This window comes from Aspergillus thermomutatus (assembly GCF_002237265.1).
Source record: "Aspergillus thermomutatus strain HMR AF 39 chromosome Unknown NODE_48, whole genome shotgun sequence".
NCBI lineage: Eukaryota > Fungi > Ascomycota > Eurotiomycetes > Eurotiales > Aspergillaceae > Aspergillus > Aspergillus thermomutatus.
In genome coordinates this window covers 112,170-133,724 of record NW_020798097.1, presented here as the reverse complement: position 1 = coordinate 133,724, position 21,555 = coordinate 112,170, and the positions used below count along the sequence as shown (strand labels likewise).

Here is a 21,555-nt window from a genome sequence, read left to right as displayed (position 1 = left end):
GGTGGGAGGGGTGGATGTATTGTTCGGTTTTTGCGCTGGTGAGGCTGTGGGATACGATGGGGGATGGGGCGTTCATGGTGCATTTCTTTTGTGATAATGAGGAGGGGGTTTTTTCGTCGTGAATCATGATCTTGGTTCTTGCCTTTCCACTTTGATTATGCTAGTGTGGTGTGTATATATGTCTTGTGATGAGCTGTTCTTCAGGGATATGCGGTATGGTATTGGCTTACTATACTTATTATGTGCTTGTCAACTGCAAAATGAGTTCTCAAGCCAGTGTACCGAGGTTTATATGTGTTAATGTGACAATATATAGGAGCTGATGCTGAGCCGCGTTATCCGCGCGGGGTAATCCAGTCAGAGCTGGACCCTTCTCAATCAATAAATAGATAGTGGAGAAGCACTAACATTCCCCTATCTCTGATTAGGCTTAGGGTAAGCACTAACGGACTCACTGTTCAATCTCCACTGCTGATCTTCAGTCTAACGCTGTCATTCGTTCACTACTACTAAGCTACCTTAGGTTATGGACTTGTGGTTCCTGGACTAGTGGACCCTGGCATATTGGCCATGCTATTGGTTACCATTGTTTTGCGCTAATGTCTCACTTCATAAATACTGATTGTGGTTGGACCCAGGGTCTCAGCCTAACTACAGAGTTCAAGCTGAATCAATACTAATGGTTTAGTCTGCGGTCCAGCCCAGTTGTATGAGTCAGCACCTGATAGGTTAACTAACTACTACAATTGTCGAGAATTGAGATGTGGAACATACTTGCCCCCTAAAGCTGGGCACATCTGCTGTTTGCACCTGGCAGGCCAACTGTAGGCAACAAAAGAATGAACAACAGCCGCAACACACACCAAAGATCACCATCTTCCCATGTCCTCAAGGCCCACAATACTCTTCCGACTCCTACCATCTGCCACCTTCTGTGTCCGTAGGGGTAGCTCCGCAGTCAACGTGTCCCTCGCTGCCTGGGGGGAGGAGGAATAATAGTTTCGCATGCTTGAGAAAGGAAACTTGCCTGGACTGATATCCCGATGGGTACTTTCGTCGTTCGCAAATCTTGAATCTGGGCTCCGAGCGGTCTGTCTCTTTCTTTTGCTTCGGAATGGGCCAAATCTAGTCACACGATGCATAGAGTGCTTCTTGGGGATTGAATGAAGGAAATATGTGCTTCAGGAACAGTATAAAATAAATAGAGCGAAACCGTGCAGTGAGGTATGCTAAAGGCCCTCTTCACTTTGAACCTCACCGAAGTCTAAAACTTTCCTTTCACGGGCCCGCCCTTGAGCCCTATACTGAGATCTAAATAGGAGAAGGGCTGAGGGTAGTTAGTTCCAACTGAGAGTACTGCTATTATCTCACCCGTAGGGTCAAATGCAGTACAGAGCCTCTGGCAGCTCTCTTATAACCCTCTGTCCCTCAGCAGCGCAATCAAATGCTCACCGACTACCTCACCCATAAGCTTATACCCCTCGGCAGTGAAATGCAGCCCATCGTCCCAGACCTTCTCCCTGAATTCCTCTGTGGCGTTGTGATGCGGGAGTCTGCCATGCAGGTCAAACGCGTGACTATCGCAGGATTAGCCGCTTGCAGTATTACCAGGTTTATCAAACTTACAATCCCTCCGCTTTATGAGCGAGTATAGACGAATTCACTTCGTTCCTATTCCTGTCAAGCGTCGTACTGACAACCGAACATTCGGGAATCGTCAGGGCGAGAACATTCGCGCCGTTGGCTAGAGCTACCTCCCAGGGTGGAGAGTATGGAAACGCACTGCACACTGCCTCATGTAGAGGACATGACAAGATTGTACAGATGCTATTGGAACGTGGAGCCGACGTCAACGCCCAGGGTGGAGAGTGTGGCAATGCATTGCAGGCTGCCTCATCCAGAGGACATGAAAAGATTGTGCAGATGCTCCAAGCAGTAAATCTACCTGCGAAGCGGACACCTTGTGATTTTCCTTCTAAGAGGTTAAAGATTTCTTGATCCACAAACTATATCTCTTAAAGTGCGCTTTAGTGGTTAAATCTGCCGCACTCCAGGTCCAACAGTATACCGTGAAAATCCGCCAGTATCCAGCTTTGTAAAAGTCTTGGCTCGAGATATGCTATCCAGAATCTAATCGATCAAAGGCGATGGATAACGGGCCTTTTTTCGTGATGAGGTTGACCTTGTGATCGTCCACCCAGAAACAGGTGTTCTCTAGACTTGTTTTTCACCATCAAGATTGACGATAAACGGCGCATTGCTTGGGACGATGAAACCTTTGTGTGTAACTTGTCAATGATGTACTGTTTACTGCTTCAAGTTCCTCCGTGCTCATTACAACAGGCCTTATATCATATTGTTTAGCCGTTCCAATTCTCCCCTGCAGGGCGGAAGGGTATCCATTTCCCTCTCTGAGAAGCCATCTGCCAGGTCATGGTAATGTCCAGGCAGAACTTGCTTGACCTCAGCTAGTTTGTTTGACAATGGAAGATCAGATAGAAAAGATGAAGGCAATAAATTGTTGTTTGAGTCCTATCACGAGAAGAATAAAGGTAGAGAGGGAAGCGAGAGGGTTGAAGGACCGAGGGTGTTGATGGGGGAATATCACGAAGCCCCGTCAGCCTAGCCCTGTGTCCTTGCTTCCTAAATACAGAAAGCTACGTGCAAACTACCTAAACCATGAAAGGTTATCGGAGTTCAGTGCATGATGGTCCGCATTCTCCTCATTCGCTGATAGAGCTGAAGGACTTGTGATGATTTGGACGCACGTCGATCGACCTGAAGATTTTCAGTCGGGTGTTCCACGGTTTATGAGTCTGATAGAGCCACTTGCAGCAACATGCCAGGTCAACCCAAATCACCTAGTAGGAGTTCGAAAATATAGACGACGATTTCGGGAGGGAGGGGAAGATAACATATTTTCAAATGTGACAGGCTCAAGCATAGACCAAAGCAGCGTCCAGTACCCGTGAAAAGAATGAAATTTTGAGATCCACATTTGCCAGAAGCAGTCGGCCTGCTGTCTCAGGAATTACTAACGCAGCCTGGGCCAGATTGATCAATGCGTTATCATGGTTAAGGAGGGTCACAGTCACGATATTGCGTGCGAAACTCCGTCACGCTTACATGATAAACCTAGAGTGCTGGAAAGGACACGTCAGCAGAACAGGGGTTGAGCGGGGTCACTGGGTGAGCAGTATTGAGGTTCAGGCGATTCAGGTGAGATTCAGGTGAGCCGAGCGAGTGAAGGGGGTGAAGACAGGGCGGCGAGGGCGCTAAACCCAACGAATAAAAAAAAACTCAGAAAAACTGGGTGAGCTCCGACATACAACAGCCGGGATTCGCTGGTGGTCACCCACCCAACTACTAACCGGCCGGCGCGTGGCTTAAGTACGGCTGAGCGGACGGGAAGCCCTGTTTTCCACACCCTGTGGTCGTATGTGCCTGACTTCTCCAATCAGGGTATGTTATACTACTTCTGCTATTGCAGTGTCGTCGCTTACCATTCTAGGGAAATATTCTTGAATCCGCCTGGTGTAGTGATGAATATCTCTAAAGCTTGATCGTCGAGGTCGGCAAAGGTTAAGTGCATAAGTCAGCCAGTGGCTCATAGCGTCGCTCATGGCCGCTGCCCAAGCATGTTATGTGTAGGATATATCAAATAAACCAGTCGCTTATATTGGGAAATATATCAAGAAATACCAGTCTCATGTTGCATCTGCTACTGGATTCGCCGTCCTGCAGAAAATGATGCCTTACACTGTGTCCAAGCACGCCGTCACCGGCCTTACCAAGTCCGCGGCGATCGATCATTACCAGGATCACTGTCTGCCCGGGTATGACGGACACGCCTATGGATGGGGCCCGGAATACGTTGACGGAGAGGGGCAAGACTAGTAATTGGGCTGTACAGGGAAATGGCCTACAGAGGCTGGCGCTGCCGAAGGAAGTTGCTGATGTTTGTGTGTTTCTGAGTAGTTATGGCGCAAGTTACATGTTTTGGCGGCGTTGAGATATGAGGTTAACCTGTGTCAGTCGGCAGAGTTGCAATCGGCTCTCTAGACCTGGTTGTTATATATCTTCATATTGAGGTTCTGTGTATGGAATATGAAACATTTCAGAAACCAGAAACAACCTTTCCCGTCATTACGAGTCTCGCCATCGATCAAAATTCCATCACCCTAAAAACCTACTCTATAGGCCCACCTCTCTCCGGGAGTACGAAACTCTGATGTTGAAGACATGCCTGGCTACGCCCTTGGTTGAATGGGGATGCTGTGTTTCAATAGCTACAAAGCACTTGGTTCATACCAACTGTAAGAGATCGGAACAAGCCCCCTAATTGAAGTAGCTTGGCATGTCACTGACTTTTCATAAGCTGCTTGCTCGTCCTAGTCTCGCATATCTCCAATTTGAAGACTTTGCTGGTTACGAGCATTATCTTTCCCGTACCTCGATTGCCCTTCCAGCTTCTAGTGCATGCCAAACTCCATCAAGATGGCGATCGTGGAATATACACGACTGGAAGGGCGCCCGCGATTACCTTTTATAAAATTGCTATTGAAGCTATAAATCTTGGTGGGACTGGGCGTCACTGACTCGCAGTCCATTGGGTGCCTCGGTACTGTGCTGGACGCCTTTTGTTGCACTTTCTACAGCCAGGAATGGCCAGTTCTTTTGGCCTTGCAGCTAGTGTACTGCGCCACGGGCGCTGGGACTCATCAATACTAGGCCCAGGCTCTCGATATAATCGAAAGCTAAGGTGGCAAGAATCAAACGGTATCCACCCTCAATGATCAATGTAGAGACTAGGGACTAGGCGTACATTCTATCTAGCGACGGTTTCGAAACCTCTTGGGAGGTGAAACTGCAGTGGGCAAGGGCATCCTCGGATCCCACGACCATCCATTCTGGCAAGGAAACGGTCTCGCCCCAGGTCACATCCCCCAAAGCAGCAGTCTGAGTGTCGGCATCGTTCCCCGGATGGCAGGAAGCACTAATCGCTGCAGTACAGCTTCCGGCCAGCGGAAGAGAGGATTGGAAGCGGCGGTAGACCGCCATTCCGATGAGCGTACAGATCAATACGCCTCCCACTAGAAGCGACACGAAAATGGCAATGGGCGAATACCCCAATGCGCTGAGCACCTGATCCTTCATTGGCCGGGAGAACTTATCGCGCGGCACGATCTGCACGTAGAACACGCTCCGCGAGATCGTCCAGTGGAGAGCGGCATACACCGTGAGTAGCGGGACACTGTACTGGTAGGGAACGCTTAGCCAATATGTCGAGCGCTGTGATGAGTCCGGCCTCGGCCATGAAACGCGGAGAGGCTTGCGCGATGCGCCGTACGAGCTGTACTCCGCTGCGGCGAGCATGCTGGTTAGCACGTTGTCGTAGAAATAGTAGCTGATGGTAACTATGAACTGGGGCGCGTTGGCAACGACGACATAGGCGAGGATGGGCCACTCCAGGGCGTTGTTGATGACAACGCTGCCTGTTGCGGTGCCAAAGCCCAACTGCCACCAGTATTTCACGGACATGTCATCGACGCCGGCCACACTGCCGGCCTGCCCGAGCAGATAACCGCCAACGCCGATGCACATTCCGCTCCTGGGGGGCTGTAAGCAAGCGCTCTATCAAGTGGTTGTCTGGGTGATGTTCACACTTACAGTGCGAAAGTCACTGCCCACCTGTGACTACTTGCCGCCTGCCACCAATGCTGCCGACGAGCTAGACGTCCAGATCTCAAGTGTATTTCCCTTCCGTCGCCGCCGTGTACCAGCGCCACCTGTGACTCTGGCGGTCTGGCGCCCAGCGTTCGCCATGTCCTCTCCACGTCAGACTTGGCCATCCAGCAAGCACCCCTTGTCATGGGGTCCGGATGCGTCAGGAAAGAGGCCACCGCGTCCCCAACCGTGAGAAGAGGCTCAGAGCGGCGGCGGTCGAGCTTCGCAGCCAGAAACATCGCAGCAACTTTAATGGCGGCCGTTATGATAACGATAATGCTGATCGGCGGGTTGTAAAGGAGTTGGCATTGTCCCTTTCTCGGAATGACCAGACAGTCTCCCATATCGATACCCGACTCCCAATACCACCGATCGAAGAGGCATCTTTCATCAAGAATATGCGCAGTAATGTCGGCATCGATGTCGCTGCGAATATAGCTTTCCACGACCTCAAGGCTCTGGGGCTGTGTATCTGCAAGCCAGGAACCGAGCTGGTAACCGTCCTCACAAGCGTCGAAGTCCGATATCCGGTCGTAACAGTCGTATGTCGAAAAATTGCTAATATCGTACGTCACTTTATTATTTATATTGAAGGCCCACGTTGTCTGCGACATTCTGGACCCATACAGGATATTAGGGTCGATTCCTTCCGAGCGTAACAGGTTACTAGTGGTTACATCGCTGTTCGATTGGAAGATCGCCCTGTTTCCCCCTTGCGTTGTGTTCAGGTAGTTTGTGAGGACGACTATCGTGCGGATTGTCGATGGGGATTTCTCGTTACTGATGTCGATGCACTCTTGCCGCGTGTGTCGAGTGTACGTGCCGTTAGCGAGGAAGGACACGAAATCGTCCCAGAGATACCCAACGATTCCCCCAAAGCAGTTCTCCAGCCCCGACGTCGTGAGATCTGACACTGCACTGGGGTCTAGATCACTTGGGGCCAGGAGCACCGCAAACCCGTTCTTGCCAACAGAGGAAAACACAGCAGAGTTGTATCTGTCCGCACAAGTCAGTCACCCGTTGGGGGGGGGGTTACGGGGAGGGATTATACAATAGATGAAACGGCGTGGTCGTGGCAAGCAAAATAACCCAGAGACCGACGCGATATCGCCTTGCGACAGCTAAGTTTCGCAGACTGGGCACGCCGATGTCCAGCCACTTCCTCCGGCTGTGGTATCTGTCCACCTCCTCGCGGCTGGGGGCGACGAGCGCTTGCATGCAGAAGTTGCTGGCAGCTAAGATAGCTGTGCTCAAGACGTTGATGAGCAAGTGCAGTGCAGTATCCCACCGCTCAGTGAGCGTACAGCTGCCCTCATAGACGACCTGCGTCGTAGCGTACCCACCACCTGCCATTCCTCCTGCGACGCTGACCAGTATAATATTGATCAGCAGGACAAGTGCGGATATCCAGGCGCGTATGTAGACACTCTTGATCCATTGGGCCCGGGAGCCTTCTGAAACCACGCCGTCACCCTCTTCTTCATCGTGGTCGTCCTGCGTACTAGCTCTCTGCTCGCCAGTAAGGGGAGCTTCGTCGGCCGGCCTATAAGCGCCCGTCAGCTCTTCGCAATCCATCTACTAGAAGTCCACGTTTCCCGAACCTTGTTGATGCTGTTCGATTTATCTGCTGTAATTCGTTCTCGTCCGTTTGCTCATTTCGCACCCCACGATACCCCGACCGAAACGAAAGCATTATGAACGTATGGACTCCTCCGCATGTGGCAGTCGAGCATGTGGTGGATGGCACAACTGTACACCGTAGTCTACTACCTGTCAGAAAGTGCCAGCTTTATCGACAAGCCCCAACCCGAGGCCTTGAGCCTCATTCGGGGACCATCACGGCGACGATCTCTAAAAAGGGGGCCTGGCAAAGGGCATAGATCTGCCAATTGCAAGGCCAAAGGACCAATTGGTTGCTGTATTGGACCTGAAAAAGTGGGACTGGGGGTGCCCTGTCCTAGGCAGCGAGGCTTATATAAAAAGTGAGAATACCCTGACCTGTTAGCTAAAGCGCCTGCTTTTGCCCTGCACTGACCGACATTAAGATCGGCGCGAACTAGTATGTAACAATTGGATACTTGAGATAGAACAACTAGTCCAATAATCCTTAAAGAAATATAATAGAAACAAAAATGTTACATTATCCAGTCTTGGGAATAAACGCCAGAGTTATTCAGGACTCAGAGGACGCCATAAAATCCCTTTGGGTCACGGAGTTGCATATGATTTACGGCAATACCGTCCGTGTAGCTCCCACCGAACTGAGCTACTCAACCCCCGAGGCGTGGAAGGGTGTCTACGGCCACGCGGTTGCCGGCGCAAAATCAACAGAAAAGGATACTCGATTCTACGGACCCTCATTCAACAGCGCCCCAGATATTATACGTGCTCATGGGCCCGACCACTCCCGCTTCCGCCGCAACTTCTCCCATGCCTTTTCCGAAAAGGCCCTCCGTGAGCAGCAGCCACTGATCTGCCACTATGTGGACATGCTGATCGACAAGCTACGCACCCTTGCGCGAGAAGATCCGCACAAACCAATTGAAATTGTTCACCTATACAATCTCACCACCTTCGACATCATGGGCGATTTGACCTTCGGTGACTCCCTGGACCTACTAGCCGGAACCGGTGATGATAGCTGGGTCTCCGCGATATTCCTCAGTATGAAAACCAATGCCCTGCGCAGACTCGGACGCTACTACCCCTGGACTGCACTATTCGCTCAGAGGCTCATCCCTCAAGCTCTGAAAGACAAGGCCGTCGCGCATTACAAGGCGTGCGAGGAGCGCGTGGATGAGCTCATTGACCCAACGCCCACGGACCTGATATCTGGGGCATTGTGATGGGTCAGAAGGAGGAGCTCCGCCTGAGCCATGCGGAGATGTATGCAAACTCGCAGATTTTCATGGTTGCTGGGACGGAAACAACGGCCACTGCCTTGAGCGGGTTGACGTATCATCTCCTGATGAATCCGGAGAAAATGCACAAGGTCGTTCGTGAAGTCCGAGGCGCGTTTCAGAAGGATTCCGACATCGAACTTGGAGCGCTGGTGCGGATGAAGTACTTGAATGCGTGTATTGAGGAAGGACTTCGCATCTATCCTCCTGTTCCTGTTGGATTGCCACGAGTCGCTCCTGACGAGGGGCTTTTCGTCTGTGGGGAGCATATTCCCGGCAAGGTACGTCTCTTACTAGGCACTCAATACGTGTTGGGCTTTTTTCTTCTGACGGTGGGGATCGGATAGACTGCACTTTCGGTCAACCAGTGGGCAACTTATCACGACCCTGAGAATTTCAAGCGGCCATATGAATTCATCCCGGAGCGATGGATCAGTGATGAATTTGCCAGTGATAACAAGGCAGCTCTTCAACCATTTTCGTTTGGGCCAAGAAACTGCCTAGGAAAGAAGTAGGACCTGTCTATCCCTCTGGGCTGTAAGGCTGTTACTCATGTTCCAGGCTAATTAATGTTTGTTTGTTTAGTTTGGCGTACAGCGAACTGCGCATTATTCTTGCCAAAGTCTTGTATCACTTTGATCTCAGCCTTGTTCCCGAGTCTGTGGGCTGGGATAAGCAGAAGACCTTTTTGCTGTGGGAGAAGCGTAAGTTGATGGTTCATCTGAAAGAAAGAGCAGAGGCTGTGTAGGGAGGTTGCGTAGCTCTGGCGATGGATTACATGCATGTATTGCATTTCATTGAACTTTTCCTAGTATTACTTATGCCTGTGTTCCCCTATCAACGCCTAGACACAACCAAGACGTGGAAGTCAAATGTCAAGGCTTGACCATTTTGGTGAATGCTGTTCGTCAACTCGTATATCACTGAGGGTAAGAATAGAGTGCTACGTATGCGAGGACATCCTTCATGTCATCTACTTAGAGCATGCGCCACAAAGCGCTGTTATTCTCATATAAGAATTACAAGCGTAGCCTTGCGCAACTTGAGCAACGCTGCAATGCCCTGCCTGGAATCAGTTCCTTTGCATTCTCTGAACTGAGCTATATTCCCACCACGCTTGGAGGAATAAACCTACACTAACATATCCGAAAAGAGCCATTTCATCCCATGTTTGAGATGAGCCAAATGGATCTACGTAGTAGTAAGTTTCACCAGCTAGGGAATAGAACAGCTATTATCATTATTACAGCGTGTAAAATTATGGTAGTCTGCGACAGTGTGCAGGTCTGCGCACCATGCCCATGGTCAGCACAAGGCGGAGCTCTGGTTGATAATGCCGGGGAAAGAAGGGATACACGGTGCATATGAGGATCAGACTCGCTATATTACAAATGCCCTATTATTATACAACTTATCTATCTTACAGTATAGTACATGCTCGTGCTGCGGTTAATACTTTTCAAATCTGGCCCGTATCCTTGCTCCATACACATAGAACCCATATGGGATAAACACCATTCCTACCCCCAGAAACGCCAGCAGCCACGATGCCCACTGCAGGCCGAGCTTATGATACATCTGGGTGGTGAACAGCGGAAAGGCAGCGCCGCCTCCAGATCGCAGGAACACCTTAGCGGCGAGCGCCGAGGCCGCGAACTTATGGTACGAATCGATGATGTAGTTGTTAACCGAGTAGTAGCAGAGTACCATGCCAAAGCCGAACGCGATACCTGACGAGGCCGGGCCGACCCAGATGATATGTTTGTATGAGGTAGCGCCCAGGATGAACAAGGATATCGGGATGAAAGGGGCTCCGACAAGAGCAGCGATGAGTCGGTCTTCGGGAGTCGGGGCGCGAGACTGGCAGACACGGCGAAACTGCTTCTCCATGAGGGGCGTTATGAGTAGCGAGAAACCGGCACCGATCAAAATGGGGATAAACATCAGCCCGATCTGGCCGTCGTTGTACCCGTACAGCTCGCTGAAGATGACGGGGAAGGCGAAGAAGAAGCCGTAGAGCATGGCGTAGATAAGCACGATGTACATGCACATCAAGTCGAGCACGGGCTCGGTGAGGATCATCGTGATGGGACGGACGAGATTTGTGCGCACAATATCCTTAAAGGTCAGCTTGACCTTTTCCTGCTCGGTGATGATGTTGGGATCGCCTGTTTCCTTGCGGAGCTTCTTTGCGCGGCGTTTCAGGATGACGGGGGCGTAGGTTTCTGGCACCAGCCCGACGATGATCATGACGACACCGGCAAAGGCCATATTGGACCAGAAGAAGAGGTCCAGTCGGTGCGAACCGACGTTGATCCAGCCGCAGACGATGGGGCCCACGACAGGACCGCAGTAGGGCGCGGCAGCGAAGAAGGCAATGGCCATGCCGCGCTCCTCAAGATCCCAGATATCCGCAATGGTACCGCCAGCCAGCGACAGACCGGAGCTGGAGAAGATGCCGCTGAGAAAACGGCAGGCCAGCAGTCCACCGATGTTGGGAGAAAGTGCGCAGGGTATCTGGAAGATGGTGTACAGTCCCAGCGAGATGACATACACGGGACGACGGCCGATGATCTCGGACAGTGGACTCCAGAGCAACGGGCCAACCGCAAACCCACAGACCATGATTGAAACAGTCAGCGTAGCCACTTCGAGCGATACATGATACTTTTCCTCAATCAGGCCCAATCCACCGGTGACAAATGCCGACCCGTAGGCGACGCACACGACCAGCATCGAGACGACCATGGTGACGTACCAGCGGTATAACCGGGACCAGTTATGGGGATTCGCTGGGTCCTCAATCGTAAACGTGACAAAATCCACGGGTTCGCCTCCCTTTTCCACATCCGCCGGCGTGATCTGCCGGCCCCTGCTGGTCGTCGGACGGATCGATTCAAGAGTGCGTGATGGGACCAACCCGGTTTGAGTCTCGATGGTGTATTCCTCGGGGAAGACGGGGTCGGAAGGACGTCCGACTTCGGGGTAATTGATCCCCAGCTCAGGAGGAGCTGGGCTGAATCCAGCTTCATGAAGAGTCTCTCTGGTTTCTGTTCGGAACATTTGAAGGTTATTGTTGGCGGTGGTGGTGGTGGTGCTGAGTCGACCTTGAGGTCTTTCTGGAGGTGGGGTTGACATGGTGAGAGTCGGCCTGCAAGAGGCTGTGAATATCTACAGTTATAGTAGTAGCACAAATAGTAGCAATCCATATAATATTATATTAGGTTTAGAACTAATAGGGCCATCCAGGGTATATATACTCACAAACCTCAAGCTATTATTATTGCCGTTCTATCGTCATAACGTTGAGTTGCCGACCAAATCCCGAACGCCGAGTTTCAGCCATCCTATACAAAATCACTTTTGTGTTAAATTGCAGCTTCTGCGGGAATTCCTCTGAACTCCGTGCCTGACGTATTTGAGTGTACCGTTGCGGCTGCTGACAAAGGTGAGGATAAAGTTATCAGGGCATCATCATGAGGTCAAAGACATAGCGCTGCAATATTAGTATTTACTGCGCATCTACCAAAGATACTCTTTACTGTTTACCCATTACTATTTGAAGTATTTACATCTTTCCAAACACCTCTGGCATAGACACAGATTGACTGATAATTGTCTGTACAAAGTCAAAAATAGGATGAATGGTGTCACAGGGAGAAAACTCGGCACCGAGAGGTGACCGAACTATGATGAAGCCAAATCAAACATTTCTCAATAAATTTCCAAGTGATGATCACATTCTCGTGCCGAATCCGATCACTAGTACTCCAAATCATCGCATATTTATACCTTTCTAGGCATCAATTTCCATCATCTTCATATCCCTCTCACCCCCTTGCCGAACTCACTCCATCCATAGTCTGAGGAATGGATTACCACCGCCTTAAACGCAAAGGACTCCCAAACAATCACGAAGAGCATCAGGCCCGGCAGAATGGTCCTTAGACACAACGAGATGGACTAAAACTATTCAATATAAGTCATATTGGCTCCGTTGTAGTCAAAGGTGATAGAGATAGGAACTGGAGTGACTAGGTGATCAGCCCTCCGAGATTGCAATATTCAAATTGATCTACGAGATGACGATATGGATGACGAATTACTAGGGATGAAAATACCTCATTTTTGCCACATCTAGGAATGTTTAGATTGCATAGATAGTCACACATTTCAAAGAATCCGACCTTATTGAGTTTCATGATGGCACACGAATTACTGGGATTTTCGCAACTCATATTACCTACCTTCTAAGCTTTAATAACCTTAATCTAGGGGTAGGGTGAGTCCCTTGGGTAAGCATGAACAAGGGTGGCAAGCGTGCGGACTTTAGCACTATGCCTTTCCTCATTATAGCTCCATATTTGAATGTTGTCAAAGTGCAGGAGACTGAAATACTATTACCCTGAAAGAGTGACTGTCATGACGTTATTTTAGTACAGTGGTATAAGTTCTCCGTTATTAGGCACCTAATCACACTTAATACTATGCATCTAGAAGGAGATTGTACTATGATCCTGAATAAATGTTTCAAGCTTACCTTGGACGCTTACTCTAGTCTCACTGAAGAATGCATTTGAGGGAATCTGGAATGTGGAACCTGGAACGGTCAGCCGAGGTCATCTTTGGTCAGAAAGAATAGAATCCTACCTATTGCGGAATCTGGCATTCTCTAGGCGCCCTTTAACTTTGGCTTGATATGTCAGTGCAAAGGATCTACGTCGACAGAGTAGACAGCCTGTTAACTGTACATGTAGGTCCAGATACTTCAGGACTAGAACAGGAAGTAGCTATGGACTAGTGGTGGAGGAACTAGTAAGGACACTCATTACCACTGTATCTAGCACTCTTGGTTCTAGTTCTGCAAATCACTGTATGGGTTTGTATCACTGGAGACTCGCATGTGGGGGAGGCGGGGTACATAGTAGGCGACATATGAGGAGAAATGGCATTTGATTGGTACTCTTGTTGTTTGCGACTGGCATTATGGCGCATTTCCTCCATCAAGCTTTGAAGATGAAGACGAACCAATGGCCCCCTCATCTCAGCAGGGCAAGCATGGAGCTGCCCGTTGCTTTTGGCGCACTGAAGATGTTCAATGAAGACGGGCCGGCTGACAGGAGATACTCCTATTATCATTTCTATCGCCCAAACTGATCACCCTCTCCAAGAAGAAGGGAGCATGCCGCCAAGAGGCAGGAGAGTGAAGGCTAGGAAGGACATCATGCTTATCATGTCGCTTATCTAGTGCATCATATGACAAGTCAAGCCATAATCACCATCTCGCGGAAGAGCTGCTGCATGCATATAGCATAAGTAAGCAGTTCCTAAGAAACAAGAAGCATAATATTGTTATATTGGAAACCTAATACTGATTCAGCCTTAGCGCTTATGTTATAGTGACACAAATTCTGATGGTGAGACCTTATATTACTCACAAGCGACTGACATCAACTTCACCCTACAAAATTAATGTGGATATCAAATCAATCATGGGCTTGATTAATGTGCTGAGTGAGCCTATTTCTTAAGCTAATATTCAAATCCATGAAATCTATAACATAACCCTACATAGATCTGCGAACAGCAAAGCCAAACTCCATGGAGCTTCTGGTGATTAGCTGAGTCAACATGAGATGGCAATATCCACATTCAGGCCTCTTTAGAAGGGTGTGCCACTTTTTTCTAATTGACCTATGTCTTACCAGGTCTGTTAGATCTAGATTCCAGTCCAACTTAGGGTACCCTATGCTTTTAGAGGAGTCTTCATAACTTGGAATAGAACATTCTCTCTTTAACTTGAACAGTTTTTGGCAGATAGGAAAATGTTCTATGTTATCCGTTAAACTGATCCCAAGTCCGCAACCTGCTTCGTCATTAATTATTTTCAGCGATACCTTATAAGACAATTTCGGCATATACGAAGATCATTCCTGAGCTGTAGCCCCGTGTAGGCCATGTACAAGGATTACTGGATATGTCTGGGGACGCCGCAATCTACAGCTAGATGGGTATTAACCTGATTTAATGTTGCATGATTCATGCAGCATATGGTGCCAGAATGGTCAATTCTGTACCAAATCCTGAGAATTAAATAGGTAGTAGACATCCATTCTCGTCCGCTAACGATTTCTAGAATGAACAAAGAGTATTTGTGTCTTGCCACTGTGTATAAAAGACACTCCCCTCATCCACTCGAGAGATTCCATTCTCACTGACCTCTATTCTTTCAATCAACCAGCAAGAACAAAGACTGTATTTTATCATACAGTTGACAAAAAGACCTGAGCCACCATGACCGAGAGCGCCTCCCTCCATGACCTTAAAGCGCACGCAACCACGGCTGTTGCCGCGGGTGGCGCCGTCTATGCTGCGAACCAGCTCGTCAAAAGCTTCGAAGAAGATGACAAATCGATGACCCAACATCTCAAGGCTGGCGTTGGAGCTGCCGTTGCTATTGGCGCACTCGAAATGCTTAATAAAGAAGACGGAAGTCTTCTTACTTATCGCAAGCTGTTGCACAAGACATATGAGACTTCTTGTCCTAACTGGTCACATTCACGGGAAAGACATGAGAATAGCTTCCCTGAGCAAGAGGAAAGTAAAAGACACCTCATGAGGCGAGAAAGGGTATCACACTCATCGTCTTGGTCGTCTAGCGTGTTGTCCAACGAGTCGGGTCATAATTGTCATCTAGTGGAAGAGTTAGTAGGAGCATATAGCCTGGGAAAGCAACTTCTGGGTGATAAGAAACATAAAATTGTGTATTTGGTTGCAGACGCAATGGGAGCAGCTGCTCTGCTAAAGGAGATCAATGAGCATGATTTGAAAAGGGGTTGATCTGGCTTGGACCTTGAGTTCTCCTAGCATAATTCTTTTCTATGCCCTACTTGTTGATTGTCTGGCTTCCACTTTCCCTATGGCTGGGAAAATCTAGTGTTGCTGTTATTTAGGCTTGAAGAATGGCATATCTCTTTGCTACTAGGAATGCGTTTAGTAGCGGCGCTATTGGGTGAGAAACTAACTCACTTCACAAGGGGGCGGTCTCCTCGTCTTGGGGTGGTCTGTTGTGGCAGGTTCGGAGGTTAACACATCAACCCAGCTCAATGACTGAAAAACCTCATTTTCAGTATCCTAAATCTAGTGGTTAGCTCTGGCTCTTTGTAGATAGTCATTTAAATAGCACTTACTGATGAGCCAGAGGCTGAAAATCTGGAGCTGGAAGATGCAGGGATATCGAGGAATGACGTGAAGAGATTTGCTTCGAGATCATTCTCCTCTTTCCGTACCAATGTGGAGGTTGGGGAAGAATTGCTATAAAGGCAGTCTATTTCCGAGTCTTCAAGACTTTGTCTAGCGGCAGCGTAAGCAGGCAGCTGGATGAAGAAATCTTCACAGCTTTCAAGGGGAGGAAAGGTCCAGTCAATTATATTGGCGATATCTAAGCCGAAAGAATCAGGCAAATTTAGATCCATGTCGAACATTATCAGGATGATGCAATTGGAAATAGTAATGTCAGGTTCGTTAGTGTAAGACTGCAACTGGAGGCAGAGAGCAGCTCTATAAATGTATCATCCGGACTGCCATTATTGCCTTTCATGATGCACAGGGAGTATCCTCAAATTTCATGGAGCAGCCCTATGATGTCATGGAGCTTATAAAAAGCAAAGTAAAAGAAAAATGAAAACTTATGGCCATGTACGGAGTACTCCAACCAGCAAGAAGACCGCCAGATCTAGACCCAGGAGTCTGGACTACACTGCCAACAAACAACTTCCCCTCACACTAGCGCCAGTCGCTGCTTATCTTTTTGACGGCCGAGTCTCGGCCGGGGAAGGGTGGGGAAGTTCTATCCTAAGCTTTTGCTATGACGTTTTTCTTGTTGTTGTACATCTGGTAAAATGTCAATGGCAGTTGCCTGATTAGTGTGCTGTGTGTTTATATTTCTTAGGCCAATATTTAGATTCATGAACCTCATCCATAACAGGTTTCAGAAACACATTTCATCACCACACAGAATCCAAGGGGGTGTCTATCAAAAGCTATAGTTCAGCCTTGCTAGGTGGCTTCCATTGAAACGCAGAAGGAGAATCATCATTCAATAGAAACTTTCCTTAGTTTATAGTCTCCGGATCTTATTTTTTACTAGAGAAGTCAACGATTTAGGCTCATATAAGGAAATTTATAAAAGGTTCCAATTTGCGAGGCCTCCAATTATCGTGCTACTAGATGTAGAAGTCTTGTAGGCATGGAGCCTGAGGACATACACTCTTCAAAGGATTGAATAAGAAACATCAAGAAAGACCATGAACCATGACTGTCTGCCATCATTTCAATGTAAGATATGCCTGCTCCAAAGCACCTGTTTTTTCCCTTGATAGGGCCGGGCTCATTTTCATATTGATTAGAACTTTTCCGGCAATCACAATTGCGTGCTGAAACTTCCCAAAGATATGAACTAGAAAATCAATATTATGCGTATTCACGTAGCATGGCATCAGCGTTATTTCGTGTCAGATTGGATGTGAACAAGTCTCCTGTGGAGCAGCACACGTCAAGTGTCTAGTTCTAATAGATCTTCTAAGGCTCAGACAGAGACAATGCAAGCAAGATTTGCAGGTGATTCAGGTGATGGATGGGCATCGCTCAGTAGAATCACTTCTGGCTTTGGTGAGTGGAACTGTTTTGATTCTCGATGTTCATTTTTGTCTTTTGGCTCGGATTTCTACATTCATATCAGCCCGTCCCAAATGAGTATCAAGAAACTTCTCCATACTGTAACTGTATAGGATTCGCATTCCAACTCAAGTGGTGGGAGCCCTTAGTGTATCCGCCACGGAGTCTAGGACAATGCAATGCGCAAGAAGGACGCGGAGCTTAGGATCAGGAGATGAAGACTGTTCTGATAGCTTCTCTTGACACAGACCAAACAGCTCAAAAGCCCCTGGCTTTCTCATTTTTGCTGAAGAGATCTTGAAATGCTGCTTGTTCGAAAGACCTGACGAGTATTAGATGAAGATCTGATCCACTTGGAATTTTGTGATATATAGTTTAATCATGGTTTAGCACGGGGTCATATCTTGATATTTTCCGACTGCTGCTTTGACTTTCTCCCGTAATATTTCGTATGATGTCAGGCAATCAAATGTTAGGCAATTTATGATTATTTGGCCAGACCACCTTTGCAGCTGATAGCGTCAGCAGCACTCAAGCATAATCAAAGTATAAGTATCTCAATATGTAGGAGAAGAATGATAAGTGGGTAGTTCTTGAATAGATGGCATGACACTATTGCAGAAATGAACAGCCAGTGTCGGGGAAACAAGGGCTTAAACTTTCTTTCCAGCCAGCTCAGCGACCTAGCCGGAGAATGATGACAGTGGCTGTAGTATATCACTAACGAAGTGAGCAACTTATGATTAGGCGGGACACTGTAGATAGCTAGATAATTTAGAGTTAGAAGCATTGGCTTGCGTCGCAAAATTAGACCACTGATTTGCGTAGATCACTAGAATGCAAGCCAATAATTGAAGAATGATTTGATCAGGGGACTTTCTGAGCTGCTACCCTTGGTAATCCATATTACTCTGCAATGCTAATTACCTTAGGCTTAGGCCAGAACATTTACCACGTTTCGGCCGATGAAGGCTTCGATTCTAATCTCAAAATCTATCTCAGTTCCCACTCTTGATAAATTCATCAAACCAGTGGACTGCTTGCAGGAATGCCTGCTCCTTTGAAAACTTCTTCGCCTTGTCCGTCAAGTCTGCGCGAATGGCGAACCCGTGCTCGACTCCGCTATAGAGATTGATCTGGTATGGCTGGCCAAGATCACGAAGAATGCCTTCTAACTGATGTCGTTTTGATGTTGGAAAGATGTCATCACTCTCTGTGGTTTATTTCGCAGAGCCAGGCGCCAAGTTACTGTCCTCACTTATATCTGTACAACAGACAGAACTATCACTTACCAGCTGCAGCAATGCTCAGCGGCCCTGTAATGGCGCAGAGTTCTTCCAATTCAACAAAACCAGGATGCGCGATAAATCCAGCGTCAAATTTTCCCTCTTCAGGCCTCAGAAATCGGACGACGTATTTTGCCTAAACATTATAATTTGTAAACATTATGATTTGGAGATGCATCAAGCCCTGAGTGATCCTTCGCATACATACCCCAAAGCAATACCCAACCGCCCCAATCCTCTTGCAGCCGAGCTGTGTGCGCATGTACTGAATCACAGAGTCGACAACGGGATCCACCCTGTCAACCGGGTGTCCTTCCAGCCAGCTCATCAGATTAAAAGTCGCCGGCCTATTGAGCTTGACCGGGTCACCATGGAACAGATCAGGCATCGCTACGAGATACCCATTCGCCGCAAATTGGTCAGCAATGAGCTGCGAGTTGATGAATCGGTGGCCAATGACGTCCGTGAGCAGGATAACTCCGTGCTTGGTCGATCTGTCCTTAGGATATGAAAAATACATCTCAGCTGGAAAAGGTGAGCCTGATCAAATTCTATATGTAGAGAGCGCGTCCATTGAAACATACCACCATCAATCTCCTGATACTCCCCGTTTGCTTCTCCACTGTGTTTGACCCCCACAGTGCAGCACCTCGCAGGCACATTAGAAGCCATTTTGATGATAAACAAGTATTGTATCGAAGACTGTATACATGAGTAGATGATGAATGGAAGAGGAGCAAATTAGCCTTTATAAATACCTGTGTGTGCTGAACTAGGATTACGTATTGCTATACTGCCTAGGCATTGCGCTATCAAGTATCTGCCTAAATACGAAGGGGCCGCGCTCCCACTGGTCGAAGTGAAGAAGCGTTGGCTCGCGTCGCAAAATCAGATTAGTGGTTTGCTTTGATCAATAGAATGCAAGCCAATATTTGAAGTGTGATACAATCAGAGAGTGGCTTCCATCGGTTATTACGTCAAGGCAATGTTTATACCTGATATACTGTTCATTATACTTTGATAGACCAGTTTTGGATTAACCGGAACCTAATTGCACTAATACAATTAAATGAATTCTAATAAGGAGAAGGAGATGAGGATCTTGTGTTGAACCAGTTACTGCAGGTAAGAGTTAACAACAATTCCGTACTACTGCTACTCATCTTGGACATAGTGAGGCCTGATATTGGTCTTACACTATCATAATGAGAAGAGAGCACATTCGCAGTTTCCAATACAGGTTGCCTATTTAATACATTATGGACTGCTGAGAATGGCCTTGTTTCATAATTCTCTAATGCAGAGCAAAGACTACTAATCCTGTGGGTTAACAACAAATTTCTTTCCACTCTCACTTAACATGCTATCCAGCACTTCTTGCTCACTTCTCTGAAATTATCTATAAAGACTTTAAGATGCAGGTGTACTACTCTATAATATCAGATCCCTCACGTCTGTCAATTATAATTTGTTAGATTTAATGAAGTTAGGCATAAACTCCATGCGCTGTAACTTTAAGGATTTATTTTGGTTGTTCTTGGATATGAACCTTAAGTTACCATACTCTTAGATTTAGCCAGTAGCTTAAACCACCAGACTGCTGATTTTGGCTGGAGAATATTACTTTAAGACTAATTGAAGGATTCCTTCGCTAGTACCTTGACACTCATAATGTGAAGTATTAGTCTGCTTTCCTAGTCTTTGGATGATACTTGTGGATATATTAGCATGAGGAGATGGGCTATGAGTTTCCTTTAGTTATAAATGTGCTACTGCGAATTTAAGTATGGCTACATAACTTCCTGACTTATTACCACTCTTGACTGGGCCGGGTCCAATGCCATCAGAAGCAGTTCTTCTCACCAGCCAGCATCTAGTTAGAGTAAAAGGAAGATCCTCTTCCCTATCTTGAGCCATAGTTCGTGCTGCAAAAGCTAAAGTCCTGCAGTCACAACTACGACTTCCTCCTTAACCCTTTGGTTATACAAGAGTCTTAGACCAACTAGCTAGAACAAAGTTTACTTCTGTTTGCACAGGATTGCGGACACTGACACCCCTATAACCATGACCTAGACCAGTAGCAGCAGGTTCAAGACATGGGATTTTGTCTGCGTTGACGAGAAGCAAATGCCCGTGGCTCACTTCTCAGCCAATGTATGGGCGTTCAACAAAGTCAGCAAGATCGAGCTTCTCAGTCCCAAGGCTCAGTGATGTTGTGCGCGATGAGATTCTTGTTATTAGGTTGACACTTCTATTGTATGACGCTGCGCTCTACCAGCATTGTGCCTTTTTTTGGTACTGATGTACTCTCAGAAGATCACCCTTTTCCCCTATAATTAAGCTCGTCATTTTCTATAATAGGATCGCACTTGCCCCCCATAGTTAGTGTCCTGACCAACTTGCTGACCGATTACCATAGAGCTTGCTACTATGTAAGACATGGACGCCTTAAGCTTGGAGGCCTGACCGTCAGACATCCTCACTCTAAGCACTCAGCCTCTCAGGGCATAAGTGGCTTAGTGGAACATGAGACTCAACCTTATATGCAACGTACGTCATTTCACCTAATTTTGTGTCCAATCTTCTTCTAAAGCTTCAATCCAGCTCATTTGCTTTCCTGACTGGGAAAGCGCTGGATTTTTCATTTCTTAGCCCACTTGTAGTGTGTACTGCGGTGTTAGTAAGTATCTTATTTTTAGTTATTCAGGTACCCTACATTGGGGGCTTTTTCTTGTTAGACTGGTTGGCCAACATATTTTAAGGAAAGGAAAGATATAAAAGTATCCCAATGCCCCCATCCTCAACGATAATAACTATCAAGTTATTAGCAGACCATCCTCCACACAGTTTGACTTTTTCATAGCTACAATTTCACAAAAGCAAAGCACTAAAGTCTTTCCTATCTCGCCCGATATCAAAAATGAAGTTATTTCACGTTGTTGTCTTGACCCTGACCTCTGTCGCCC

The 21,555-nt window shown here is 47.5% G+C and overlaps 5 protein-coding genes across 5 annotated transcripts; 2 read left to right on the top strand and 3 right to left on the bottom strand.

Moving 5' to 3' along the window:
• Window positions 1–4,815: 4,815 nt before the first annotated feature.
• CDV56_108808 (uncharacterized protein) lies at window positions 4,816–7,420 on the bottom strand (the record flags this gene model as incomplete). Its single annotated transcript, XM_026762427.1, has 4 exons — window positions 4,816–5,611; window positions 5,671–6,723; window positions 6,779–7,270; window positions 7,329–7,420. The coding sequence occupies 4 exons, from the start codon at window positions 7,418–7,420 to the stop codon at window positions 4,816–4,818; spliced, it is 2,433 nt and encodes an 810-aa protein (XP_026616187.1).
• Window positions 7,421–7,949: 529 nt separating this feature from the next.
• Window positions 7,950–9,375, top strand: CDV56_108777 (cytochrome P450; the record flags this gene model as incomplete). Its single annotated transcript, XM_026762396.1, has 4 exons — window positions 7,950–8,519; window positions 8,582–8,908; window positions 8,996–9,138; window positions 9,213–9,375. The coding sequence occupies 4 exons, from the start codon at window positions 7,950–7,952 to the stop codon at window positions 9,373–9,375; spliced, it is 1,203 nt and encodes a 400-aa protein (XP_026616186.1).
• Window positions 9,376–10,076: 701 nt separating this feature from the next.
• Window positions 10,077–11,765, bottom strand: CDV56_108732 (MFS transporter; the record flags this gene model as incomplete). The annotated part of the gene is made up of 1 exon (XM_026762351.1): window positions 10,077–11,765. One exon carries the CDS (start codon window positions 11,763–11,765, stop codon window positions 10,077–10,079), a length of 1,689 nt encoding a protein of 562 aa, XP_026616185.1.
• A 3,156-nt stretch (window positions 11,766–14,921) lies between these two features.
• CDV56_108647 (uncharacterized protein) lies at window positions 14,922–15,467 on the top strand (the record flags this gene model as incomplete). The annotated part of the gene is made up of 1 exon (XM_026762266.1): window positions 14,922–15,467. One exon carries the CDS (start codon window positions 14,922–14,924, stop codon window positions 15,465–15,467), a length of 546 nt encoding a protein of 181 aa, XP_026616184.1.
• A 2,834-nt stretch (window positions 15,468–18,301) lies between these two features.
• On the bottom strand, window positions 18,302–19,261 carry CDV56_108560 (dienelactone hydrolase family protein; the record flags this gene model as incomplete). Its single annotated transcript, XM_026762179.1, has 4 exons — window positions 18,302–18,474; window positions 18,596–18,725; window positions 18,798–19,114; window positions 19,174–19,261. 4 exons carry the CDS (start codon window positions 19,259–19,261, stop codon window positions 18,302–18,304), a joined length of 708 nt encoding a protein of 235 aa, XP_026616183.1.
• Window positions 19,262–21,555: the final 2,294 nt, after the last annotated feature.